Source organism: Arachis hypogaea, chromosome 15, assembly GCF_003086295.3.
Source record: "Arachis hypogaea cultivar Tifrunner chromosome 15, arahy.Tifrunner.gnm2.J5K5, whole genome shotgun sequence".
Classification (NCBI taxonomy): domain Eukaryota; kingdom Viridiplantae; phylum Streptophyta; class Magnoliopsida; order Fabales; family Fabaceae; genus Arachis; species Arachis hypogaea.
The window spans coordinates 123,103,130-123,125,291 of NC_092050.1; the positions used below are offsets into that span (position 1 = coordinate 123,103,130).

General features: G+C 36.0%; 1 protein-coding gene and 1 long non-coding RNA gene across 2 annotated transcripts; one reads left to right on the forward strand and one right to left on the reverse strand.

The window, feature by feature from the left end:
• Positions 1-1,426: 1,426 nt before the first annotated feature.
• LOC140179303 (protein FAR1-RELATED SEQUENCE 4-like) lies at positions 1,427-2,166 on the forward strand. Its single transcript, XM_072218017.1, has 2 exons — positions 1,427-1,461; positions 1,572-2,166. Exons 1-2 carry the CDS (start codon positions 1,427-1,429, stop codon positions 2,164-2,166), a joined length of 630 nt encoding a protein of 209 aa, XP_072074118.1.
• An 8,599-nt stretch (positions 2,167-10,765) lies between these two features.
• On the reverse strand, positions 10,766-12,311 carry LOC140179533 (uncharacterized). Its single transcript, XR_011873032.1, has 2 exons — positions 12,059-12,311; positions 10,766-11,143 (listed from the first exon to the last, which is right to left on the reverse strand). It is a non-coding gene; the product is annotated as an uncharacterized lncRNA (long non-coding RNA).
• Positions 12,312-22,162: the final 9,851 nt, after the last annotated feature.

Genomic DNA, 22,162 nt, shown 5'->3' on the forward strand with positions numbered 1-22,162 from the left:
TAGACAAAAACACGTGCAAATCATTCAAACATGCACAAAATAATATCAAAAGTATTACAATAATATTATGTTACCTAGTTACAACAAAAAGAGGATAACAACACCAAGTGCACTATAATTCAGACAAAATACACCAAGAAAAGAATGAAGAAAAGAAATGATGGTAATTAGCTTGCCGGGATAAAATGGTTTGAGTTCTTGCTGAAGCTTGCATATAAGTATGATCTCAAAATCACCAAGAACAGCGTACATGAGATTAACCTGTGAAAAGCAAATTTTCAAATGATAATTTATTATTCAGAATATATTTGTTTTAGCTTTTTTTTTTACACATTTTTTGTAAACTTTGTAAGTATTTTAATTAATTATTTTGGCCACTTCATAAAGCTCAGTTAAGCTTTTTTTTTTTTTTTTTGAAGTTTTGGAATTTGACCTATCATGGCAGTCTTAGTTGTGGCTTTTCTATTTGTCTGATATTTGGAATTATAGGAAATTATAGTCATGGAACTTATGCTTATTTCATCTGATCTATACCTTAAATTGTGTTTTTGTGTTTGGTTCTCTAAAATAGCATAATTAGCATTAAAAAAGAAGTTGATGTTATTCACTTTTGAAAACTGATTAGCAAACTTTCAAAGTACATGAGATTAACTTGTGAAAGTCCTCCTATTTCAAATTATAATTTATTATTCAGACTACATTTGTTGCGTTTTTTTATGGAATTTTTTGAATATGGAGTTTTTGAATCTAATGGATTATAATTGCTTAATTTATCATTTATTTTATTTTGTTAAGTTATTTTTTGTAAAGTTTGTTAGTATCTTAGTTAAATATTTTTATGATTTATTTTTTCAATAGAATTTCATCATAAACATGAACATCGACGACAATAAGAACTTAAGGAGTCTATCGAATGTGATGAACTGTGTTTTGGGTATGATAGTAGTTCTGATAAGGAGGAGGAGGAAGATATTATCAACAATGAGGGTAAATTTAGTGAATCCATGGAGATGTCGAATTGTAGCTATAAAATTTAAGAAGTTGAAAAGAAGTTAAACGAATTAAGCTATGATGACATGTGGGGTATTGAGTTTGACACCGTTGATCAATATTGTGATTTTTATAGAAATTATACTAGAGTGTATGGTTTTGTTGCGAGGCTTGACGAAAAAGGACAAGATTTCAATGGAAACCTTAATATGCGACAAATAGTTTGTAACAGAGAGGGTACATGTAGAAAAAATACTTGGAGATGGAGAACAGAAAAAAGGATCACAAGCCAATCACACGTGTAATGTGTCAAGCAAAGATTAGATTTCACTATGACTTGATTTTACAAAAGTGGCGGGTCACCAAATTTGAAGAGACTCACAACCATGACCTCAGCCCACCTAAGTATATCCAGTTTGTTCCGGCATATCGAACAATGACCGACGCTGATAAAGCACAGGCTGATAGTTTGTACTTTTATGGTGTTAGAACTTGTCATATAATGGGGTTCATGGTGGCACAAAAAGGAGGTCCTAACAGGACGGGATTCATAAAAAAAATCTATACAATCATTTTGATAGATCGAGGCGTGCAAAGATAAAAGATGGTGATGCACATGCAGCATTGAGTTACCTAATTTCTAAGGCAGATGAGGATCCACTATTGCAAGGAAAGTTTACTTTGAAGGATGGTAAGCTTGATAATTTAGTGTGGGTCGATGGATCTAGCATTACTGATTACCAATGTTTTGGTGATGTGTTAGCTTTCGACACGATATACCAAAAAAATAAGTATAATAGGCCGTTGGTTGTCTTCTTAGGAACAAATCATCATGGACAAACATGCATTTTTGGTTGTGATTTATTATCCGATGAGAAACGAGAAACCTATGTTTTGGTGTTGAATATGTTCATGGAGATAATGGGTAATAAACAACCTATAGCCGTGGTGACAGATGGAGATCTTGCAATGAGGGAGGCAATAAAAGAAGTTCTTCCAAATGCTGCACACCGTCTTTGTGCATGGCATCTATACCGTAATGCCTGTGAAGCTATAAAGAATTCAAAATTCTTAGATGGGTTAAAGCACCTAATGTATGGAAATTTTTTTTCTGAAGAGTTTGAGAGAAGATGGCATAACTTGATATCTGAGTATAGACTTTCTGAGAATGAATGATTGCAAAAGACATACGGGATCAAAGAAATGTGGGCTTCCTCATATTTAAATGATAAGTTTTTCGGTGGAATCAGGACTACGTCACAATGCGAAGGTATCCATTCCTTGATAAAGAATTACATTAGTAAAAAGTACTACCTTTTAGAATTGATACACAACTTTAATTAAGCATTGACGCAGTATCGGACAAATAAACTCTTATCCGATTTTAAATCATTGTTTACAACTCCTGTGTTGACCATGTGTCTTCAAGACATTGAGAAGCAAGCAGCCGATATTTTCACTAGAAGCATGTTTAAAGAGGTTCGATGTGAGATAGAAGAAGCTGGCAAGTTAAATGTTGTTACGCATTCAGTAAGCAACAATGAAGTTAAGGTGAGAATAAATAAATATAGGCAACCCGGAGGGAATGTGAAGTACAATATGATAAAGCCACTAAAAAATTTGCTTGTGATTGTCGTTTGTTTGAAAGTCGTGGCATTCCATGTTGTCATATTTTCTGTACTATGAGACATGACCACATCGATATCATTCCTGATACTTTTGTCTGCACGAGGTGGACTAAAAATGCTAAGAAGGATTATGTATGTTCAGTTACATCCGCATAAACTGACTCTGAAAATATTGCTGGTATAAGATATGGTGCTCTAGCAACACTGTGTTTCACATTATGTGAGTCGGCATAAAAAAATCGAGATGACTTTATGGAGATTAGAGATGACATTTTTGGACTAATCCAAAAGCTTAAAAAGAGACGTGATCCTGACTCCAATGTTCCTTTTCTTCATTCTTTTCTTCCTAAAATTTTAATCTACTAAATTGACAATAATTTATTGTGGATAATGTTTTAATTCTCATTGTTAACCAGAATCTTAAAATGTCAATGGATGAAAAATACGAAGACTACTTCAAGGAATGCAAAGTAGTCAGCAACCTATTTGACTAATGCAAATACTTTTCATGGAACTGGTATACACACAACCAATCATTTATTGTTTCTTCTGTAATTTAGAGTAATAATTAAAGAAGAATCCAAATAGCAATTTTAGGATTAAACAGTGAACTTATACTGGTGGTACGCGAATTGTTTGTTCCCTGGTAACGGCGCCAAAAACTTGGTGCGCGTGATGTGGTCTCAACACTTCTTCACAACTCTGTGTAACTAACCAGCAAGTGCACTGGGTCGTCCAAGTAATAAATCTTACGTGAGTAAGGGTCAATCCCACGGAGATTGTCGACTTGAAGCAAGCTATGGTCATCCTTGTAAATCTCAGTCAGGGGGATTCAAATGGTTATGAGGTTTTGATAATTAAAATATAAATAAAACATAAAATAAAATAGAGATACTTATGTAATTCATTAGTGGAAATTTCAGATAAGCGTCTGGAGATGCTTTGTTGCTTCTGAACTTCTACTTTCCTACTGCCTTCTTCCAACCATGTGTTACCTCCTTCCATGGCAAGCTGTATGATCCTCTCGGATGAAAACAAATCCATATGCGCTGTCACCGCACGGCTAATCATCTGTCGGTTCCCGCTAGCGTCGAAATAGGACCATTGTCCTTTTGCACACTGTCACTGCGTCCAACATTTGTAAGTTTGAAGCTTGTCATAGTCATCCCTTCCCAGATCCTACTCGGAATACCACAGACAAGGTTTAGACTTTTCGGATCTCAGGAATGCTGCCAATGGTTCTAGCCTATACCACGAAGATACTAATCTCGCGGACTCGGTCCGTGTATTAGATATCCAAGAGAGTATACTCCAGCTGTCGTCCAATGACTACGTTGAACATCATGTAGATCGCTTTGTGGTTGTCAGGCACGCGATCTTGGCTAAGCGAGTAACGAAGATTGGGTGATTGTCACGGGTCACCCCTTCATTCTGACTTAACTGAATTAAGTACGAGAGTATATCTTGGAGAAGAAGTAGGCGTGAATTGAAGGAAAAACAGTAGTAATTGCATTAATTCATGAAGAATAGCACAGCTCCACACCTTAATCTATGGGGTGTAGAAACTCCACCATAGAAAATACATAAGTGAAAGGTCTAGGCATGGCCGTGAGGCCAGCCTCCAAACGTGAACAATGATCTAAAGATATTCCAAAGATGATACCCAGATATAAAATAAATCACTAAAATTAGTTTTTATACTAAACTAGTAACTAGGGTTTACAGAAAATGAATAACTAAGTGCAGATAGTGCAGAAATCTACTTTCGGAGCCCACTTAGTGTGTGCTTGAGCTGAGCATTGAAGCTTTTTCGTGCTTAGGCTGTTCCTGGAGTTAAATGCCAGCTTTGGTGCCACTTTGGGCGTTTAACTCCAATTCTGGTGCCAGTTTAGGCATTTTACGCCAAGATATTTTAGGCTGACTTTGAACGACAGTTTGGGCCATCAAATCTCGGGCAAAGTATGAACTATTATATATTTCGTGAAATCTCAGGATGTCTACTTTCCAACGCAATTGAGAGCGCGCCAATTGGGCATCTGTAACTCCAGAAAATCCATTATGAGTGCAGGGAGGTCAGAATCCAACAGCATTTGCAGTCCTTTTTCAGCCTCTAAATCAGATTTTTGCTCGGGTCCCTCAATTTCAGCCAGAAAATACCTGAAATCACAAAAAAACACACAAACTCATAGTAAAGTCCAGAAATGTGATTTTTGAAAAAAATCTAATAAAAATATAATAAAAATTAATTAAAACATACTAAAAACTATGTAAAAACAATGCCAAAAAGGGTATAAATTATCCGCTCATCACAACACCAAACTTAAATTGTTGCTTGTCCCCAAGCAACTAAAAACAAAATAGGATAAAAAGAAGAGAATATACAATGAATTCCAAACTTATCAATGAAGATCAGCTTCAATTAGATGAGCGGGACTTGTAGACTTTTTACTTCTGAACAGTTTTGGCATCTCACTTTATCCTTTGAAGTTCAGAATGATTGGCATCTATAGGAACTCAGAATTTAGATAGTGCTATTGATTCTCCTAGTTCAGTATGTTGATTCTTGAACACAGCTACTTTATGAGTCTTGGCCGTGACCCTAAGCATTTTGTTTTCCAGTATTACCACCGGATACATAAATGCCACAGACACATAACTGGGTGAACCTTTTCAGATTGTGACTCAGCTTTGCTAGAGTTCCCAGTTAGAGGTGTCCAGAGCTCTTAAGCACACTCTTTTTTCTTTTGGACCACGACTTTAACCGCTCATTCTCAAGCTTTTCACTTGACACCTTCACGCCACAAGAACATGGTTAGGAACAGCTTGGTTTAGCCGCTTAGGCCAGGATTTTATTCCTTTGGGCCCTCCTATCCATTAATGCTCAAAGCCTTGGATCCTTTTTACCCTTGCCTTTTGGTTTAAAGGGCTATTGACTTTTTCTTCTTGCTTTTTCTTTTTCTTTCTTTTTTTTCGCTAATTTTTGTTCTCTTTTTTTTTGCAAGCTTTAATTTTCACTGCTTTTTCTTGCTTCAAGAATCAATTATATGATTTTTCAGATTATCAAATAACATTTCTCTTTTTTCATCATTCTTTCAAGAGCCAACAATTTTAACATTCATAAATAACAAATTCAAAAATATGCACTGTTCAAGCATTCATTCAGAAAACAAAAGGTGTTGCCACCACATCAAAATAATTAAACTAATTTCAAGATAGAATTCAAAATCATGTACTTCTTGTTCTTTTGCAATTAAAAACATTTTTTTTTTCATTTAAGAAAGGTGAAGGATTCATAGAACATTCATAGCTTTAAGACATAGACACTAGACACTAATGATCATGTAATAAAGACACAAACATAGACAAAACATAAAGCATATAATTTTTGAAAAAAAAATAAGAACAAGAAAATTAAAGAACGGGTCCACCTTAGTAATGGCGGCTAATTCTTCCTCTTGAAGATCTTATGGAGTACTTGAGCTCCTCTATGTCTCTTCCTTGCCTTTGTTGTTCCTCCCTCATGGATCTTTGGTCTTCTCTAATTTCATGGAGGAGGATGGAATGCTCTTGGTGCTCCATCCTTAGTTGTCCCATGTTGGAATTTAATTCTCCTAAGAAGGTGTTGATTTGTTCCCAATAGTTTTGTGGAGGAAAATGCATCCCTTGAGGCATCTCAGGGATTTCTAGATGAGGAATTTCCTCATGCTCTTGTTGAGGTCCATGAGTGGGCTCTCTTGTTTGCTCCATCCTTTTCTTAGTGATGGGCTTGTCCTCTTCAATGAGGATGTCTTCCTCTATGACAATTTCAGCTGAATTGCATAGGTGACAAATGAGATGAGGGAAGGCTAACCTTGCCAAAGTGGAGGGCTTGTTCGCCACCTTGTAGAGTTCTAGGGATATGATCTCATGAACTTTTACTTTCTCTCCATTCATGATACTATGGATCTTGATAGCCCGGTCTACAGTAACTTCAGACCGGTTGCTAGTAGGAATTATAGAGCATTGGATAAATTCTAACCATCTCCTAGCCACGGGTTTGAGGTCAAGCCTTCTTAGTTGAACCGGCTTGCCTCTTGAATCTCTCTTCCATTGAGCGCCTTCCACACCCTAAGTACTTGGTCCAACCTTTGATCAAAGTTGACCCTTCTAGTGAAAGGGTGAGGATCTCCTTGCATCATTGGCAAGTTGAATGCTAGCCTCACATTTTCCGGACTGAAATCCAAGTAATTTCCCCGAACCATTGTGAGCTAATTCTTTGGGTTTGGGTTCACACTTTGGTCATGGTTCTTAGTGATCCATGCATTGGCATAGAACTCTTGAACCATTAAGATCCCGACTTGTTGAATGGGGTTGGTGAGGATTTCCCAACCTCTTCTTCAAACTTCATGTCGGATCTCCAGATATTCACTCTTTTTGAGCTTGAAGGGGATCTCAGGGATCACCTTTTTCTTGGCCACAACTTCATAGAAGTGGTCTTGATGGACCTTTGAGATGAATTTCTCCATCTCCCATGACTCGGAGGTGGAAGCAATTGTCATCCCTTTTCTCTTTCTAGAGTTTTCTCCGGCCTTAGGTGCTATTAGTGGTTATGGAAAAACAAAAAGCTTAGCTTTTTCCACACCAAACTTAGAAGGTTTTCTCGTCCTCGAGCAAAAGAAGAAAGAAAGGAGTAGAAGAAGAAGAAATGGAGGAGATGGAGGGAGGTGAGTGGTTCGGCCAAAGGGGTAGTAGTGTGTATGTTGTATGAAGATAAAGGTGGTAAGGAGGGGGTATTTATAGGGTAAGGGAGAGAGAGTATTCGGCCATGTGTGGGTGGGTTTGGGAGGGAAATGGTTTGAATTTGGATGGTGAGGTAGGTGGAGTTTAATGATGGATGGATGTGAGTGGTGAAGAGAATATAGGGAAGAGGGTAGGATTTGATAGGTGAAGGGTATTTGGGGAAGAGTGTTATGGAAAGGTGTGAAGAGGAGAGAAGAAGAGGTGGGGTAGGTGGGGATCCTGTGGGGTCCACAGATCCTGAGGTGTCAAGGAATTCGAATCCCTGCACCATTCTGGCGTTCAAACGTCCATTATGTGCCAATTCTGACATTTAACGCCAGTCTGCTGTCCATTTCTGGCGTTAAACGCCAGCCAGATGCCCATCTCTGGCGTTAAACGCCAGCCAGATGCCCATCTCTGGCATTTAACGCCAGCCAGATGCCCATTTCTGGCATTTAACGCCAGCCAGATACCATTTCTGGCGTTTAACGACAGCCAGATGCCAGTCACCCCTTTCTGGCGTTAAACGCCCAGAGTGCTACCCATTCTGGCGTTTAACGCTCAGAATGCTACCCAGTTTGGGCGTTTTACGCCAAGATATTTTAGGCTGACTTTGAACGCCAATTTGGACCATCAAATCTCGGGCAAAGTATGGACTATTATATATTTCTGAAAATCCCAGAATGTCTACAGAAAATCTATTTCGAGTGCAGGGAAGTCAGAATCCAACAGCATCTGCAGTCCTTTTTCAGCCTCTGAATCAGATTTTTGCTCAGGTCCCTCAATTTCAGCCAGAAAATACCTGAAATCACAAAAAAACACACAAACTCATAGTAAAGTCCAGAAATGTGATTTTTGAATAAAAATTAATAAAAATATAATAAAAATTAATTAAAATATACTAAAAACTATGTAAAAACAATACCAAAAAGGGTATAAAAAGATAATTCCAATTAGGCGAGTGATTACTTCAGATTCCATAGTCAATCATAACATATAGTGCAATTAATCAAAAATATCAATCTATATAGTAGATATACAGCTCAAAAAATTGTATTCATGGCAGCAAATTTGATCCATAAATAAATCAAGAAAATGAAACTCACGGTTTGAACATGCAAGCATCGAAACAAGCCCAAATAACAAAAAAAAAAAATGAAATTCATTGTTTGAACACAGGGTAAACACCTAACCTAATGTCAGGGGTGTGGACTTCAGAGATGGTGATGGAGAACGCGGCTACGCTGGTGGATCGGAGGCGGCGAACACAGGGGTCACAGAAGCTCGGGACGTGAGAGATGGCGGCAACACTGCTGTTGGAAGCAGAAACAGGGGGCGCTGTAATCAGGGTCACGGAGGCTAACAACGGCATAGACGGTGATGGAGATGGAGATGGAGATAGACGAAGGCGTGAGAGATAGAAAGGATCTGGCGATATCGATGAGTGGTGGCGAACGGCGGGGTGAACGGTGATGGTGGGAGAGGTTCAGATCTAAGGAGTTGGATGTTGTGACTTAGAACAAAAGACAATAACTAGTATTTTGAGAAGAGAACACTGATGGAAAAGAAAAAAGGTTTTTTATTTTAATTTTGTATTAATTTTAATAAACAAAAATAGTTAACTATAGTTAATCATATATGATTAAAGTATATACGTATTTGTATTTGTATACAAATAATATTTAATATACTTTTAAAATATATTAAATTTTAAATTTTTAAAATTATTTAATTATTAATTGACTAAAATTAATGATGTCACATATTTATATTATATTGGTTCACATATACAGTATATGAGTTTTTATCACAAATGTTAGAATATGAAAGCAATCACCTTATGAAAATTGTGAATGGTTGTATATACAACAACAATGGCTTGCTTTTGAGTTTTGAGTAAAACCAAGAGACAACAAATTGAATATGATTCCTTTTCTGCTATCAATTAATTTCATTAAGTTCATTATATTGGGAATGAAGTCATTTTTCAAACACGTTATTTACATGTTAAATATTATTAGTAAAAATTTTAAAATTTTTTGTGTTACTTAGATCATTTTCTATTAGTAATAGTATAAATTTAATTATAATTAATTTTGTAATAGAAATACATAATAAAGAGTACATATGTATGTAACCACTTAACAGATATATTTTTTTAAATTTTTTAAAATAAAAACCTAAAAAATATTTGTTAGGTGGCTATACCTTATGTACTCAAACTATAAAATTAATTACAATTGCACTTACATTATTGCTAATAAAAAATTATTTAAGTAATATTTTATTTTAATATTTATATAATAAATATATATTAAAAATATAAATTTTATAATTTTGTCTACAATTTTTTTAATTGATAATTTTAACATAGCTAAACTCTTAAAATAAAAATATCTATATTATTAATTAAACAATTATTTATTTAAAAAATAAATTAAAAATACAGCTATTTTATATGTGTTTCTAATAATGAAGAGCATGCTCTCTGTGAGAATTATTTCATATCACCAATCAGTTTTGGAAAATTTAAAATTGGTGAGCGAGGCCTATTAAAGAATAAATTGTCATAAAATTATTTAATTCAAAAGCATATGTTTATAGAAAAAGGCACATAAATGTAAATGTTTTGGATTTAATAAGATTTAAATATCTATTAGATTCTCTCCTATAAAAACTTTTTTGTTTGGACTTAAGCTATGTTTAGTTGGAAGAAAAGAAATAAAATGGAAGGAAATAGAAAGGAAGGAAAGAAAAGGAAAAAAATTGAGTAAATTTTTATTTTTCTTAGATATATTTGGATGAAAGAAAAATAAAAAAAAAAGTTATAAAAAGACAATTTTATTCTCATAAGTTTATTTTTGTCTGTGCAAAAATTATGTGTCTTGTAGAGTAACCAATAATAATTAAACTTTAAATGATCTTTTGAATATAAAATTTTGATATTATATTATATAAAATTATTTATTTAACATTTTAAATTTTTGAAAAATCGCATTCTAATTGAACTAGAGTTCATTTCCTTTAAATAGGATTAATCATATTCTATTTTATTCGATGAGAATAATTAAGCTCAATTTACCATAAATTGCACCTAATTATTATTGGTTCTATATGTTTATCGTCAATTGTGATTAATAATTCCGTTTACAGTTACATAATTTTAAATAATTATTAATTATGTTTGTAATGTGTTGTTTTATTAAGTATTAATAATTGTTATATGAATTTAAAAAAAAACATTAGAAGACTATTAAAATTTGTTTTTTATTATTAAATTAGTTATTAATATTTAAAAATATAAAATAATATATATTATTAAATTATTAAATTAAAAAATTAGACTAAAAAATTAAATTAATAACTAAATAATAACAAAAAATAATAAATTTTAATAACTCCTAACGTTTCTCTTTTGAAAATAAAACTAGATTAGAGAGGTTTTGTCCGTATAAGATTCTAAAAATTTAAATGGACAAACTCATTTATTTCAAAACTCACGTACATGGAAACCTTGTTCTTTTTTTATTTTTCTCTATTCATCGAAGAACATGGTGAGAAGAGAGGGAGTTGAGCTTGCTGTCGCCACTGGTCTTCGTTTTGCTGAATGGTTGTCACTGTAGAAGAGGAGAAGGAGAGCTTGCTGCTGGCTTCACTATTTCTGCCGCTGCGGCTACCATTCTCACTGTTGCTGCTGTTGTTTGCACTTATGCTAGAGCTTTGTTAGGATGCTTCCGACAACTCGGCCTCGCTGCTGCCACCATCAACTTTTATTGCAATCAACGACGAAACCAGAAATTTGATAAGAGAAGTCAAATTAAATATAAAATTAAATAGATTAAAATATAATATAATAAAAAATTAACAAATATAATTTATAGAATGTATATTAAGTTAATAATTATATTATATAAAAATTAATATTCTATAACATAATTTAAAATTTTAGTACTATTAGACTTGTTTGGGGTAGTTTAGGAAATTAAAATCATCAGCGTTATCGAAAAATATTTTTTTTATGACTTTTATCTTCTTTCAAAATCTTATTTAAATAATTTTTATATAATAAAAAAAGATCGTTTAATTATTGTAATTGTTATTAAAAAAGGATAAAAAATTTTAAGAGTTAATAACAATTTTTTACCATAAAAAATTCAGTCACTGATAAATCTATTTATAAAAAAATAAAATTGATATTTTTTATGAGAAAATGGGGCCACGGAGCCAAAATAAAATTGATATTATACCCATGAAAAAAATATTCCGATTAACAAATCTTTTCGGACCTTAAAAAATTATTCAAAATTCTCAAACTATTCCTCGTAATCTAACAAAAAAAATAAATTAAATAAAAGCAAAATTTGGAATTTAAATTTCAAATTTCTCATATTTTCCAAATTCATGTAGCTTTTATTTTCATTTCCATTTCAATTTCAATTCAATTTTAGATTAAACTAAATTCGTTCTCCAATGTCATTTTATCGCATGAAGTTGCGACCCTAATAAAAGAGAACAAACAATCAACCACCATGGATGGAACCTCGATGGTATCGGAGAAGTCGGCGATGGCATTAATGTCTTCGACAAGCTCGTGGTCAATAAAACAGATGCTGAATAGCTCGCAAAAGTTTATTATCCAGAGTTTCTCTTTGGCAAAAGTGTTTAGGAATTGGAAAACATACACATTACGAGCGACGCTTTTTGCATCAGTGAACGATCTACTTCTGTCCTGACAGGAAGAATTCGGAGGCCGGAGGATAACTTAGCTTTACGTTTGGATGTTCATCGCTCCCGCTAACGAAGGAACAACTATGAAGACGCTTTTTGAAGGCATCATGCCTGAAGAATTCTCCGCCCTGAAATTGTTCTTATATAAAGATGATTAGATGAAATTGGAGTTTCTGAAAATTTGTGGTTTTGAGAGAATTAGTTAATTTAAATTGAAACTAAAGATTGAAACTTTTCTAAAATTGAATCCATTTGGAGCTAAATTTTGTTTTAAATTAGATTGGAGCAAAATATTTTCTTTTTCTTTGTAGCGGTGGTTGCAGGTAGGGGTGGAGTAGTGAATGGTTGGGGATAGGGGTGTGATAAAGATTAGAATTATAGTTAAGAATTTAAATTATGTGATATTAGGCTAGGTTAAGAGAGGTAATTTGGAAATTCTGAATAATTTTATAGGGTTTAGATATATTTGTCAACTGGAGTCTATTTTTTATAGGTATAATATTAATTTTATTTTTTAATAGATAAATTTTTAAGCGACTGAATCTTTCATAATAAAAAATGATTATTTACTCAAATTTTAATTTTTTTATCGAGAATCTATAGAAAAATATGAAAGAATGAAATTTTATTTAAAAATTATTTTTTTTTGTTTGAGTCATCTTAATTTTTAAATAGTCTAGCTTATTATTTTTATTTTAAGCCATATTTATTAAAAATTTAATACATATTCATACTTGATAAATTTATACTCTTATTTTTTTAAATACTACTTGCTATGTTATATTACAATATATCTTATACATATTGAATTATTTACATATAATAGTTTTATATCTAATATACTAAAGTATAATTAATAATAAATGATATATATATATTGTATAAAATAATATACTGAATACATTTTTTTTTAATTTTGGACAGAATATGGCCATCTTAGACCTTCTTGGATCTGCTGTTGATTGCAACAAGTTTTTTAGCTTCACCTAGGATTGGATGATCATGTTAATGTGCAATTAGATGAATACATATGGTCATAGATTTGTTTAGTGATGATATATGACATTGCATTTGAAATTTATAACTTGATCATGAATATATGTGTTTATATCCTAACCTAAATAATTCAGAATCTGAGATTGAGTAACTCTGGGCCATTTTGAGAAAGCCCATTACGCTTGCGGATCGAATCCAATATGATCTTGGATCAACCAACCCGATGTGTTTGGAGCAGAGATTCCAATGACTCACGACTAACCGAACTTGTGCAACAAGCAAAGTCTTGTCATCCCATTACTTCATATACTTCTTCAACCATTACAACGTGGGATAATTCTTAGATACTAGGGGAGTAACTGGCCATTACCACAAGAGGAAAGAACTTGCAGTGGTGATCAAGTCATCACTTTCCCTATAAATATCTCATCAACCTCAAGTATTTCTCAATCGCAATTCACTTAAATCTACCTAAAACTCTTGCTAACGTAAGTAGCAGAGTCCCTTGCAAGTACTTCTCACCATCATCTATTCAAAGATGTCGGACAGCTTCACCACTTCGATAAACAAGTCAAAACCTTTATCCAAGGATGTCTGGACCTCACGTCTAGGCCCATTTCACTTTGGTTTCAAGTATTCCCACAAAACATTGGTGTTGTTGCTGGGGACCCAAAGATCAACCTTCAATCATAGTGGTTGCACATCTTGAAGATAGACGTACTACCTCTGACTCAGGATCACAAAGTGGAGATCATCATAACGATGATTGAACATTGTTTATACCTCAGCATTCTGAAATAAACAAAGAGGAGCAAGGAGGACAGAGAATGAGCTCCCAAATTCACATCCCAGAAGGATAAGGAACTAGAAATGTAGCAGAAATCATGGGCCATTTTCATAGTCACCAAGGACGACTCGAGCAACCAGAAATCAAATAGGAAAAATACAGAGTTAGAGCGATAGTTACAGAGGAAGTTAAGCAACTGCAAAGAATTGGAAGACAGGTGAAAGAAGCTGGAAGCTGGCTTAAAATTTAGGGGAAGTTGGGAAGAAAAGGACTCAACTCACAGGGGAAGCGATCCCTTTTTTGAGGAGATCATGCGGGCTAAAGTTCTTAGAAACTTTAAGAGCCCATACATGGACCTTTACGACGCCACAACTGATCCCCAACATCACCTCAACAACTTTAAGGGCCACATGTACTTGGCAGATGTGTTTGATACAACTCGGTATAAGGCATTCTCCAGCACATTAACCAAGGTATCCATGAAATGATTTGACGATCTACCCCAAGATCGGTAACATGTTTTGATGACTTAGCCAAAAATTTTCTCACCTATTTTTCCATTCAAAAAGATAAGACCAAGTATGTCCCAAGTCTTCTCAGGATAAAACAGGATTCAGGAGAGTCCCTTAGAGTTTACATGGAAAGGTTCAATAAAGCCTGCTTGAAAATTTAGAGCCTACTTACAAAAGCAGCCATCATGGGATTAGTGAATGGCATCAAAGATGGACCCTTTTCATAATCGATCTCGAAGAAGCACCCGACGTCCCTCCATAATGTATAAGAAAGTGTAGAGAAGTACATTAACATGGAAGAAACCGCACATCTAAGAAAGTCTCATCAGAACAAAAAAATTGGCCCGAGTGGCAGGAAAGAAGAACAGAGAAAGAACGAATACCATTAAGAGGTATCATTCCTACACTCCATTAAAAGTATTTCTAGTGATGTTTACAGTGATATTTGTCAAGTTGCAAAGCTACCATCTCCACGACCTATCTAAAATAAGAAAGGATGCAACATGTCAAAATATTGTGAATACCATCACATCTATGGTCATCACACTAATGATTGTTACGACCTCAAGAATGTCATTGAAAACCTCGCACGAGATGGTAAGATTGATAAATATCGGGAAATGAAAGGTTAGAGAAGAAGCGTGACATGGCAGAAATTGGCAGATTAAGAAATTAATATGAGAGATACGTTGCAAGTACAGTTCTTAACCAACAAAAATCCGCTTATCAATTTAGAAGGGTTGTCACAAAATTAGAATTAAAATACTGGGAGTATGAATCCTAGGTCGTCTCCCAACGAGTTGCAGAAAGATGTGCTATTTTATCAATCAGAGGTTTTCCAAAATGGTTTTAAGTTTGATAAACAGGAAATTAAATCAGAGAATTTATGTAATTTAAATAAAGATCTTGACCGGGAGTAGATTAATCGGAAGTTCTATCCTTGTTGGAGTTCTCCCAAGATCAATTGATAATTGAAGGTTGTTCTACTTAGTTATCCTTTACTAGGTAGAAGAAAGTCAAGTAAGTTGGAAGTCTACTTCTATTCACAAGTTCTAATCCTCTCCCTTGGGAAGGATTAGTGTCAGTGACTAGAGAGCCATCCAACAATAAACCCAATTACAATTTTACTCTTGAGCATTCCAACTCAAGGTTCTCCTTTCAATCAACTCCCAATCAAGTTAGAGAACTACTCGCTCATCATGAATGTAAACTTCACAAAATAAAAAAGGAAAATAAAGAAAGACATGATAAATAATAATAAAAAAGACCAATTAAAAATAAAAATAGTTCTTGTATTAATAAATTCTAAAAATAATTCAATGGTAACTCTGAACAAATTAAGGATATGAAAGAGTAAGTAAAAAATTAGAGAAAACAAACTAGAGAGATGAAGTCTTGCGGAGGTAATAACTCTTCTCTATATCCCAATCTAAAAAGTAATAAAAACAAAATCCTAAGAACTATGAATGTGTAGAGAGAAAACCTAGAGGAGGAGTAAAGTCAGATCTAAAACTAAAAATTATGCCGAATGAATGTCCTTCCCCCGGTCTCTGCATGTTCCCTGGCTCTAATCTGTGTTTATGGGCCAAAAACTGGGTTGAAATGCGGCCCAGAATCCACGCCAGCGATTTCTGCAAATTCTGCAGATCGCGCACGTCACGCAATCGCGTTATCCACGCGTTCGTGTCATCCAGCATTTTTCCTTGCCACGCGTGCGCGTCGTCCACACATTCGTGTCACTCGTGCGGCTTCCAATTCACGCGTTCGCGTCAGGCACGCGAGCGCATCACTGCGATTTCCTCCATTTTGCGCGGTCGTGTGAGCCATGCGTCCGCGTCGCTTCTCGCTGGTCATCTTCTCAATTTCTTGTGTTCCTTCCATTTTTTGTCAGCTTCCTCTCCATTCTCTAAGCCATTCCTACCCTATGAAGCCTGAAACACTTAACACACAGATCACGGCATCGAGTGGTATAAAGAAGAATAAAAATATACAATTAAAAGATCTTTAGGAAGCAAGTTTTCAACCATGGAACAATTTTGGGAAGGACTTGTAATATCATGCTAATCATATGAATAAGTGGGTGATGACTTGATAAAACCACACAATTAAACACAATATAAATCATAAAATAATGGTTTTTCAACCTCCCCACACTTAAACATTAGCATGTCCTCATGCTTAGTTGAAGGAGATAAATATGAATGAATAGGGACATGTAAGACTCATGCAATGCAACCTATGTATATGAATACAACTATATGATTTTGTCTATCTGATTAAAAATAAATGAGTTCTCTAAGACAGAACATAGAGCAGATTCCACTAGTTTAAATCATACAGTAGAAGTAGGTAAATTTGTAAGAAGACAGCTCGTGAAAGCAGGGGACATGGAGTCGAGCATTGAACCCTCACTGATGGTGTGTGTGCACTCTAATCTCTCTAGTGTATAGGGTAATCACTCTATCCTTCTCTAATCATGCTTTCTAATTTTTGTTCTTCACCTAACCAATCAACAACATTTAATGTACCAATGCAAACATCATAAGGTCTTTTCAAGGTTGTAATGGGGCTAAGGTAAGGTTAAGGGTATATATGGCTAAGTGAGCTTATAAATTGAATCTTTAATTAACCCAAGCTTTCACCTAATCATATATGTATATTCTATATAACTTCAAATTTCATACCTAGCTACCCAGAATTTCCTTTTCACATTCCATACTCATGCATCAACCTTTGTTTTAATTTTCTCCCATGTGCATTGATTGTTTAATTTAGCATTGGGGCAATTTTGTCCCCTTATTTAGATTTATTATATATATATATTTATATTTATTTATTTTTATTATTTTTTTATTTTTTTTTAAAAAATAAACATAGCTTATCAATGCACGTAGATTTTTAATTTTCTTTTATGGGTTCACATGAGTAGGTACCCAAATTTCCATCATGACACATTCCTTTATTAAACATTGTTCCCATAATCTTCCCATACTCAATTAGCACACAATTTCTATCTTAAGCTAACCAAAGATTCAGTTGGGATATTTAATTATTTTTCTGCTTAAGGTTAGTAACGTGGTAAAATGTAGAACAAATGGGATTAAAACGGCTCAAAGTGGCTAACAACGGTAATTTCAAGGGTAGGCTTATTTGGGATAAGTGAGCTAAACAAATAATGGCCTCAATCATATGCATGCATATAACACATTAACATTGGACATATAGGATAAAATAAAATTCAAATTACAATCATAGAGAAGTAAACACACAAGAATAAAATAGTTACGGTTAAATAATGTAACCATGTATTTAGGCTCAAAGTCTCACAGGTTGTGTGTTTCTTAGCTTGAAAATCATGTTCTAATTACAACTTCAAAAAAATTTAACATAAAGGTTTTAATTTAAATTAGTGAAAAATTTCAGGTCTTAGGAGAAACTTATTGTCTTTTCAATCAAGTAGAACATGCATGCAATTAACCTATTACTATGCAATCTATCCTATTCTAAAAAAAAAAGAAAAACTAACTAAATATTCAATTTTATTGGTGTTAAGGAAGAGAAATTACCTCCGGAAGTCAGGTACTGACCGACCTCCCCACACTTAAGGCTTTGCACCATCCTTAGTGCCATCTGTCAGGAAAAAAGGTGGGTTGGTAGCAGTATCTCCACAGTCAGAACCGTCATGGCTCCCTGTGCTGGTAAAGGAAGTGGAGTCTGGAGTGTCTGGGTCTTTGTCAAGTCTGTGGTTGCCTGTGAGTAGCTCCTTGAGGTATTTGAAACGGCGCTGGTTGCGGCGCTCTCGTAGCTTCACTTTCTGGTCTTGCCGGTCCAACCTCTCCAGTATTTGATGGATGACTTGTTCAAGGTGCTTGTGGTGTGGAAGGGGGAATGTCTGCAGCTTGTCCTGCGGACTGGTTGGTAGTGGCTGTTGGTGGCCTGAGATATTTCCCGTTAGGGACGTATTGATCATCCCATGGAAGCATGGCTTTGGTGTCCCCAGCTCTGTAGGAGACTCCGGCCGCTGAAACAAGATCTGAGACCAAGGCAGGAAAAGGTAAGTTGCCCGTAATTTGTACGTGTCCCATGGCATTCCGGATGTGTCTTGGTAGGTTTAGAGACTGGTCTGTAAGGATGCACCATAGTAGAACGACCATGTCTGCAGTGAAGGAGGACTCATGAGTACTCGGAAAGACGTAATGGGACATAATCTGTGCCCATACGCGAGCCTCCAAGGTAAGTGCGGAAGCCGATATTCCCTTAGGTCGGGAACGATGGTATCCACAAATCCATCTGCTGCCAGGTTGTGCGATAACTCTGAGAACAGCGTCCCAGTCAAATTGGTAGGTCTGGCGCTTGAGTGCGGCCTCTTGAAATGCGTCCAGTCCTTCTGGAGCAGGGAGGAGATCCAATGCTCGTTGAATGGCCTCTTCTATAATGGGGATTTGCTTCTGACGGAGATAGACAGACTGCAGGGTTGGCAAGTGGAAATTAGAGTAGAACTCGACTACCTATGAGAGATTAACCTGTCGTGGCTGTCTTTATAGGAATCCCCAGTGTCTTTGTTTAATTCGCGGCTCAACAAATTCAGGAATACGAGTCGGGAGGATAAGCAGGTATTCGTTGTTGTAATTCCTTGCTACCAGGATGGAAAACATCTGCTCACAGTAGCGGTTGGGAAATCGCGTAGTGTCCTTTGCTGGGAAGGCTTTCTCTTTTTCATTGACCTTTATAATCCTCTTAATTCTTTTTGTTGAGGGCTTAACTGCAATGGAGGATGACTCTGCCACTAATGCTCTTTTTGTTCCTCTCCTTGCTGGTGACTTGGGAGTAGCTTTCTCTTTTTCTTTCTTGGTGGCCATCCTGAAAGGGACAGAGTAAGGATGTTAAAACTTCAAGGGTTAGAGCAAGGTAGAGAACGGGAAAGGTGGTAACCAATGCACATTAAAGACGAATGATGTTAACACATGGTCATGACTACATGTGAAAAATCATCAATGGAAATATAGCAAGGGCATATGACGACAGTTAAATACAAGGTGTTTATTAGCATGCCGGCAAAGGCAAGAGTAGCACAGATCAAGCATTCAATGTCCAAGTTAGATTACCAAGTCTGTCAAACTAACAATATGTTTATAATAACAATTATATTTAATTAATAAAATATAAAAAATATTTTGTGAAAAGCAAGCATTTAGAGTAGTAGATTAAAAAAAATCTAAAAATAGGACACAATGCCATACAGGCGTTTTCACAAACACATAGCATGCATGGTAAATAAGCTATTGAAAGTATTAAATTGAACATGCAAGCAACCCGATAAAATTAATATATAATTGTCAAATAATTCCTTAACAATCCACAAGCAAAATACAAGAAATAATGACCCAAATAAATTTCCAAAACCAATAAAAAGAAAAAGAAAGAAAAAGAAAACATGGATAGTGAAAGTAGAAAGAAAAAGAAGAATAGAACATAAAAATAAGAGGAAGAATAGAAAAGGAAGGAGGGAAGAAGAAAAGAAAAACCTTGATAAGGGTGGTGAGAGAGAGAAAGTAGAAAGGGAGAAAGAAGGAAGAAAGAAGAAAAGGGGGGGGGGGGGAAGACGAAGGGAAAAGAAAAAGTAGGATTTGGGGAAGAAAAAGATAAGATATTTTGGCAGATTTGGATGAGTTGTGCGGCGCAAGCGACGCGGACGCGTGGGTTATGCATTCGCGCGAGTGGCGCTTATATGAACCGACGCGGACGCGTGACTTGATCTGTGCTAGTTGCGCGAGGGCAGCCTCGCGCTCGCACAACTCTCTGTTCGAAACTTATTGTTGCCAAATTTCAAGGTAACGCGTTTGTGTGGTAGACGCGATCGCGTGAATGACCAAGATTGGAAAATGACGCGGATGCGTGGGGCACGCGTTCGCGTGGTAGGGCTTGTGTGTCTGGCACCATTCCAGCCCCGGTCCAGCATAACATTCTGCCATACACCTTCTCTTACGTCGATTTTCAGAGCGCGCGTTCGCGTGCTTGACGCGGACGCGTGGGAGACATTTTTCCCACATGATGCGGATGCATCGGGGACGCGGTCGCGTGGATCAAGTTGTACCAAAGGCACGCCTCCAGCCGCGCTTTCACGTGACTCTCTGTAAGATTTGCTTTTCTTCCTAGGGCCCATACGACGTGGACACGTCGGTGACGCTGTCGCGTCGCAAGCCTCTTTCCTCCTCTCTCTTTTTTTTTTATTTTGTTTTATGCAGTATGCAAATGCAAACTATATGCACTAGTACGGAGAAGAGTTATTGAAAAAGAAAACTAAGAAGAGAGAAAGGAACGATCATACCATGGTGGGTTGTCTCCCACTCAGCACTTTACTTTAACGTCCTTAAGTAGGACGCTCCACTAGCTCAGTCTTCTACTGTGGGTGGATCTTCCAAGAAGAAGATCTCTAGCTCCTTCTTATTCTTCATCTTTTCACCATGATAAAGCTTTAAGCGATGTCCATTGACTTTGATGAATGCAGAGCTTGAAGGATGACTCAGGTGAAAAACTCCGTATGGCTCAGCCTTCTCTACTCGATACGGGCCGTCCCATCTTGATCTCAACTTGCCTGACATGAGCCTCAATCGGGAGTTGTAAAGGAGGACTAAGTCCCCCGGTTGGAACTCTCTCCTCTTGATGTGATTATCATGCACAGCCTTTATTTTTTCCTTGTAAAGCCTGGAGTTCTCATAAGCTTCTAGGCGAAGGCTCTCTAATTCCAGCAGTTGCAACTTCCTTTTAGCTCCAGCCTTCTCAAATCCCATGTTGCACTCCTTCACTGCCCAAAAGGCTTTGTGCTCTACCTCAACTGGGAGGTGATAGGCTTTTCCATAAACTAAGCGGAAGGGACTCATCCCAATGGCTGTCTTGTATGCCGTTCTGTATGCCCAGAATGCATCTTGTAGTCTGGTGCTCCAGTCTCTTCTATGAGGTTTGACTATCTTCTGCAATATACACTTTATCTCTCTGTTAGACACCTCGGCTTGCCCATTAGTCTGGGGACGGTAGGCTGTTGCCACTTTGTGAATTATCCCATGCTTCTTCAATAATCCTGTTAGTCTCCTGTTACAAAAATGGGTGCCTTGATCGCTCACGATTGCTCGTGGTGATCCAAAGCGACAGATGATATGGTTTCTAACAAAGGAAACAACAGTGTTAGCATCATCGATGCGGGTAGGAATCGCTTCCACCCATTTAAAAACGTAATCTACAGCTAGCAATATATAAAAGTAACCATTAGAATTTGGAAATGGACCCATGAAGTCAATGCCCCAAACATAAAAAATTTCACAGAAAAGCATAATCTGTTGAGGCATCTCATCCCTCTTGGATATATTACCAAACTTTTGGCATGGGAAACAAGATTTTCAAAAATCAGCAGTGTCTTTAAAAAGAGTAGGCCACCAGAATACACAGTCTAAAATTTTTCTAGCTGTTCTTTGAGGACCGAAATGTCCTCCACTCTCAGATGAGTGGCAGGCCTCTAAAATAGAATGGAATTCTAATTGAGGCACACATCGTCTAATTACCTGGTCAGCACCACACCTCCATAAATATGGGTCATCCCATATATAATATTTGGACTCGCTTTTCAGCTTGTCTCTTTGATGCTTAGTAAAGTCTGGAGTAAAATGCGGCTAACTAGATAATTAGCTACAGACGCATACCAAGGGACTACTTCAGATACTGCTTGTAAGTTGTCAAATGTGAAATTATCATTTATAGGAGTGGATGCA